The sequence below is a fragment of the Rhopilema esculentum genome, chromosome 13, assembly GCF_057945365.1.
Source record: "Rhopilema esculentum isolate cy_ngs chromosome 13, ASM5794536v1, whole genome shotgun sequence".
Taxonomy (NCBI): domain Eukaryota; kingdom Metazoa; phylum Cnidaria; class Scyphozoa; order Rhizostomeae; family Rhizostomatidae; genus Rhopilema; species Rhopilema esculentum.
The window spans coordinates 8025576-8031784 of record NC_142827.1 but is presented as its reverse complement, the minus strand read 5'-3'; the positions used below and the strand labels follow the sequence as shown (position 1 = coordinate 8031784).

Sequence of the window (6209 nt, the reverse complement as noted above, 5' to 3'; positions counted from 1 at the left end):
GACCTTCCCTCGGTCTTGATGTTCAGTTTAACCGTAAACATAGTTAAGTTGCGATTTAATAGATGCTCCTAGTTTGTTCTCAAGAAGATTTAACAACAGAAAGTTTTCCAGTTTAACAGCGAAATTGATAAAATTTCTAAAGGAACGTATATTCTCAATATACAATGAAGTTATCTACTTTTTCACAAGCAATGTACAAATTATATACAAGAACACAGTAAGATCAATCGTTCGTCATCTTTTTAACCTCGTACCGGTGAAGCTAGTCATTGGTCGATTTGCTGTGGAAAAAAGGAGGTAAAAATTCGTCAAGGAAGCAATTTAGAGATTCGTTAGAAAACTTGCTTAAAATATTGAAGCTCGCACGGAAAAATTTTTTACAGAAATATATAAACAAAATTTGCTTTAAATAAAAGTTATAATGATGCATAGCTTTATGTTTAGGCTATAGTACATATGACTCTATATTATATTTCTGCTCTAATGAAAAATGAGGCAGATCAACTCAAATTGTCCAACTGTCAGGTAGTAACATTAATGGGTACTTTGAAACAACTAGCTTGTTCATTATACACGGGTGATTAGAGATCCCGAGACGAACAGATCTAGAAGATTACGATTAGCGCAAGACAGTTAAAGATTTTACAATAAATATGCTACGTATACTTGAAAGAAAAAGCAAAAAAGAAAAAAATATTCACTATAAAGAAAATACCTGGGTCAACAGTTTTTCCTGCAGAATTTGGACTTGCATATGGGTTGACAATAGAATTATCGTTGGTCATTTGAACATCTTGTTCAATTGGAACAGAAACGGCGCTAAAAGGAAAAAAATTTAAGAGCTAGTACCAAGGGAATGTACAAGGCTAAGACAGATGGCATGATAAGGCAAAGATAAGATCCTTGATTTAATTGTTAACTATGTTACAATATTTATCTTTACAAAACAACCAGCTGATTTAAATGAAAACCGTAGGGTACATCTAAAATGATGCCACAAAGCGTTTCTTGACAAACATGTAATATCCTGTTGAACTTATTCACTACTCAAATTATTTGAATTAATATGCTACTCAAAACATAGCAAAAAGGAATAGTCGTGAAAACAATAATGTTTGATCAATATAAAACCGTGTAATAATAACTAAAATAATCAAAATTTTATCTGAAACTTAGATGGCCTTCAAGGAAAATAACAACTACAAGAGCAAACCTCTGCAAATTTTTTGGTGCTGTATTTAGTTGTTCCTGTTCGTCTGTAAAACATATTGTGTGAGAGGGAACGGGAATTTCCAAAGTCGGCAAGATTGCTCTAGTATGATGGGTAACTTGTGGTAGAACACCGTTGTACACTAGAAGATCATCCACTAGCAACTATTCGAAAAAGGAAAGTAAATGTATCTTCTGTAAGAGACCAGGGAATTCCAATCGAAGGATAAAAGATCAAAAGTTTAAAGCCACGAGAGTTTATGATAATCTATGAGTTTATGAAAAATCGTACATAAAGTTGTAGAGGATATCGAATCTTTCAAAGACCATGAAGAAACTTTCAAGTTTTAGGTGTATCTAACTATAAAAGCTTCGCCAGTTTATGACATTCTATGACAAAGACATGAGAATTAAATTAGCGAAAGCAACAATCAAATACGTTAATTTCGACTTACAGCAAATTGGCGAACTCCCCTGCTGCCAGTTTTACTGTAGTTCCACAGCTTCATCATTGACAACGAAATCGGGGAGTCGAAAACAATATAAATAACATTGATCTGCAAAATAACATCAAAGCTTAATTTTAATGATTACGGCTTGTGGTACACATATCAAGAAAGACAGGATAAAATTCAAGTTAAAGGCTCTTGCGCAACCGGCATGCTTAGCGGCAGTTGTCTTAAGAAATTGATTGTTCGGTTTTGGAATTATAGTCGCGAAGCGTGCCGGTTGCGCAAAAGAGCCTTAAATTGAGTAGTAAATTATGTTAACGGTCAAGAGGGGCTACAGCGCTGTCACTTCCATCCCACTTTATGCAATATCTTTACATTTGATGAGAAGTAAACGGGTATGGATTAGATTTTTACGTAAGGCAGCACAGCAATTTATTCTAGAAATATTAGTACTCTTTAACCTAACTTGAACTCATACCCACAAATTTCTTTCTCCCCCCTCTTATTTTGATAGCATACCCAATATTTCTAAGTAAATGTTCAGAAAAAAGACCTTGTTATCTCGTTTGGTTCATTTTAATTTGTTATTCCAAGTCGCTTACATCGATTAGCCACTTAGGTCCAAATCATTTACATCGAAAAGCCGCGTATGTCGACGTGAAACATAGGCTAGTTCCATTTATCGGACTTACGTGTGAGTCGAATGTCACATGACTTCTAGATATATTGCTTGCCTTTACGACTCGGCTTATGTAAAATTTCCTGTAGATTGAGTGACACTTACAACTCCTGGAAAAATCGGGGCCAGCCACATGTGAGATGCATCATAAGTATCATTGACGTCATCAACTAGTTTTTCGGGCGTTCGCATATCATTTTCGATGCCTTCTAAAACGTTGACGCTGTGTGGAAATGCAGTGATATCTTACCAAGTCAAAGAAAATAAATAGCTACTTTTAATTGAATTCTTAGATATATTAAATGCTGATGGTGTAGTGCAATTAAAATTAAGAATTAAGAATGATTTGAAAAAGTCCTGCAAAAACCGCGCCTTTCTTTCTGCAAGATATTTGTACTCAATAAGGATAATCTTCAAATCACTAAAAGTTGACATTTAAATCTCTTATCATTCTAAACTCTTTTCGAAAAATAACCAAAACAACGAACTGTAGCCTCGCACTGGCTGTTTCTTTCTTTCTCTGATGAAAACGTACATAAACCATAGATAAAGCTAATCCCCACAAAGAAAAACCTGAGGATCTACAGACTGCTTTTCTTTTACAAAACATTTCTTGTTTAACAACCTGATCTAGCTTGACAGACACATTCAATTTAGGAACCTCATATAAGAAAATTTTACCTTTCAATATGTGCCTTTGTACACGTTTAAAGAACAGGCTGAATATAGAAAATGTAGATTTTTCTTTGCAAAAATGTACTGTATAATATTAGTTAGCCTCAAGCTTATTTTTCAAGACAATTTAATCACAAGCCTTGTTGTGGGTATGTATTTTCCTATCGTGAAGACTACTTGAGAGATTAATACACAGAAAAGGATACTGTTCTCATCCAGAGGGATTTTTGTTCCTCGTTCATTGTAAAACTCTAATCCATTCAGGCCGATGTAATATGGATCTCCCCAAGTTGAAAATAATCTAATCTGGAAAACAACTTGCAAAGTCAAGGAAAATCAAATATCATCTAAAAATTAAGATTAAAGAGAACATCTATAATGGAAACCCGAAATTTTGAAATACTGAATTTCATTTTTGTAATGAGAAGAACGACTTTTCATAAATATCTTATGGTTAACCTAAGCGGTTTTATTAATAAAAACTTTTGCAACTAACTTTCGCAGCAACATTTTATATGGACAGTAATTCCTTATTGATCTATCAATCAAAGCTTTTTATCATAGCCTGCTTACCGTAATCCCTCAAACAAGCGCCCCCCACAAATAAGAGCCCCCTTCGAAAAAGCGCCACCCTAGAGGTGAAGTTATTGAATAAGTGCCCACCTCGAATAAGCGCCCACCCCTCGAATAAGCGTCCATCCTTCAACCTTCAGAAACGGACGTTTATTTGAATTTTCAACGAAAACATAATTGGAAGGCAATTTAACAAGGAAGGTTAATGAACAACACAATTTGCACCCAAATCTACTTTTTAAATAAGCGACCCTCTCGATTAAACGCCTCCCTCGAATAAGCGCCCACCCTGGAGCCTCAAAAATTCAATAAGCGTTCGGGCGCTTATTCGAGGCATTACGGTATAAATTGAGACACTTTTCAACCACCTTTAATCTTGGGTTGATATGAAACATAAAACGGAATCCTAACTCAATGTTTCTTGCTATTCCATGCAGTAAAGCATTTTCAACTTGTACCCTTCAGCACATGAGATACAGGATGTTGACAAGAAGTGACATTGGTTACAACACAAAATGACATCAACACAAAACGACATAAATTAAGGGCCCGTCATTTATCATTTCACACTCTGGGCAGAGTTAGAAGAAAATCTTTGGTCATAATAAGAAATCCAATTGGAAAGGATACATCCAGTTGGTAGAAGAACATTCTCGCAGCGTGGGGTGCATCTGTCCTTCGGTCTACAACATAACAAGAATTATGTGCAAAAGTTCAAGACCCGGAGATAAAATTAAGAAGAGACACAATTACTTCCAAAAGACACCATATATATTGATATATTGATATGATGATACTGCATTAAATATTCTCATTATACGTATACTTTAAAGATATCTTTGATACACACTTTACTTTATTATCTCAGCGAAGTGCATTAGAATGGTTTCTTAAACAAGAAATGTTATTTTGATGTTAACCTAGAAAAACGGGGGTCTTAAATTTTTGCACACGACTGTATTGACAAAAGAACACAGTGAAATCATGAATAGAGATAAAAAATACAAGCTAGCCATCAAATTTAAGAAACTGTTTTGAAACTGAAGCTTTTGCTAGAAAAAATATCATGATTTCCAAGTGACGTCATCAAGGCAAAATGATATGAAGTCTAAAAGAATTTCACTTTCCATTACCCTAGGTCATGTTACGATAACTGTGAATACTGCCATTTTGACACTTTGTTGTAGATAAGTTAATTACGATCATGTTACCTTGTTATTTCTTTCGTTTCATTCGATTCGTCTTCTTGATAAAACAGTATATCTTGGGCAAAATCAAAATGACAATGCCCAGGGCCTACAACAAAAGTATTCAACTGAGAAAAATACATATATAAATCATTTGGAATAGGAAAACATAATTTGTTGGAGCAAAACTCTATACGTCCAAAAGAAGATATAAAAACAAGTGACGAAGGATTATATATATTTCGTTTCAAGGATGGTAAGATTGAGATGACATTGTAGAATGGTGGATGGATTAAACTCTTCCAAAATGTCTTCATTGTATATATATCAGAGGCTTGCTAGAGATATATATATATATCACAGAAGCAGATGGATTCGTCATCAAGCTTTGTATCAGACCTTACTTACGGAAAGGGAGCAACAAAACAAAAACAATTATAATAACAAAAATATCATTCATATGGATTTGATAAAATATAGCAAAGATACCTGGCAAGATAGAAACCTAGCAAAGAAAGGAGGAAAAATTTGATTGCAAAACACTTGGCTATTCACCAACCTTTACGCAGTAAAAAGCCCATTTCAGGTGACACCTCATTGTCATCTATGTACATATGCATGTTCTTCGCCTGTTTATGAAAAATAACACCTCATTAAAAAAACAAACAAAAGTAGGCTTATATCCCCATGATATATGCTATAATTAACAACATTACTGAACACATCAGCATCAAGCTATAGGTATTAATCAATAAGCTCAATCGACATATTTTTAGGAGGATAACTCAATGTAGAGTTAGAAAAAATGGGTGCAAACATGGAATTAGACCTTAAGGTAAATGGTTAAAAATAATGGAAAATGTCGCTATTGCTTCCATAAAATTTTGATTCCCAGAGACTTTGCCAAGTGATAGAAGAATACTTTGCTAGTCAAACGAGCACTAGCTATCACTTTTTCACCCGAATAAAAGTAGCATACGTATTGCTTGTTCTAATCTTCAAACATTAGGCAACAAAAAAGCTTAGATGTGATGCTACATGATAATTTGGTAATTGGAAAAACTTTTCCAGTTTATTTACCTACACTTTTGGGCAGGGGTGAGTATCTTAAAAAGTAAATAAGCTGAAAAGGATCGTTTCCTTTATTTATTCGCATCAAATAATGTTCAAAAATTCGCATCAAAAAATATTCAAATTACTGCAGTGTGAGGTAATACAAGTTAAAACTGCAAGCAGACTGGCATACCCCTCTGTAAGTATCTTCTGTAGTTTTGTTATAATTCCAAATCCGAATCCCAGTGAAATGTTTCTTTTCTGGAAATGAAATTGTCAAAATATGGTCTTCACCCTCTGTGAAAGGGATTAGCCACATATGCTCATCTGAATTCGTCACATTTTCACCATCGATTAGCCTACAAAATTCAAAAGGAGCAT

At 34.3% G+C, this 6209-nt stretch overlaps 1 protein-coding gene across 2 annotated transcripts in view; it reads right to left on the bottom strand.

The window, feature by feature from the left end:
• Positions 1 to 111: 111 nt before the first annotated feature.
• LOC135692288 (katanin-interacting protein) overlaps positions 112 to 6209 on the bottom strand; it is a 30316-nt gene continuing 24218 nt past the window's right edge. For both annotated transcript variants that reach the window (XM_065210390.2, XM_065210391.2), the window contains 10 exons: positions 6022 to 6187; positions 5335 to 5404; positions 4800 to 4884; positions 4219 to 4271; positions 3222 to 3332; positions 2446 to 2585; positions 1665 to 1766; positions 1214 to 1374; positions 716 to 819; positions 112 to 281 (listed from right to left, as the gene is read on the bottom strand). In XM_065210390.2, coding sequence (XP_065066462.2) covers positions 235 to 281; positions 716 to 819; positions 1214 to 1374; positions 1665 to 1766; positions 2446 to 2585; positions 3222 to 3332; positions 4219 to 4271; positions 4800 to 4884; positions 5335 to 5404; positions 6022 to 6187 — 1039 coding nt within the window. In that variant the 3' untranslated portion in view covers positions 112 to 234. The remainder of the gene's footprint in view (positions 282 to 715; positions 820 to 1213; positions 1375 to 1664; positions 1767 to 2445; positions 2586 to 3221; positions 3333 to 4218; positions 4272 to 4799; positions 4885 to 5334; positions 5405 to 6021; positions 6188 to 6209) is intronic.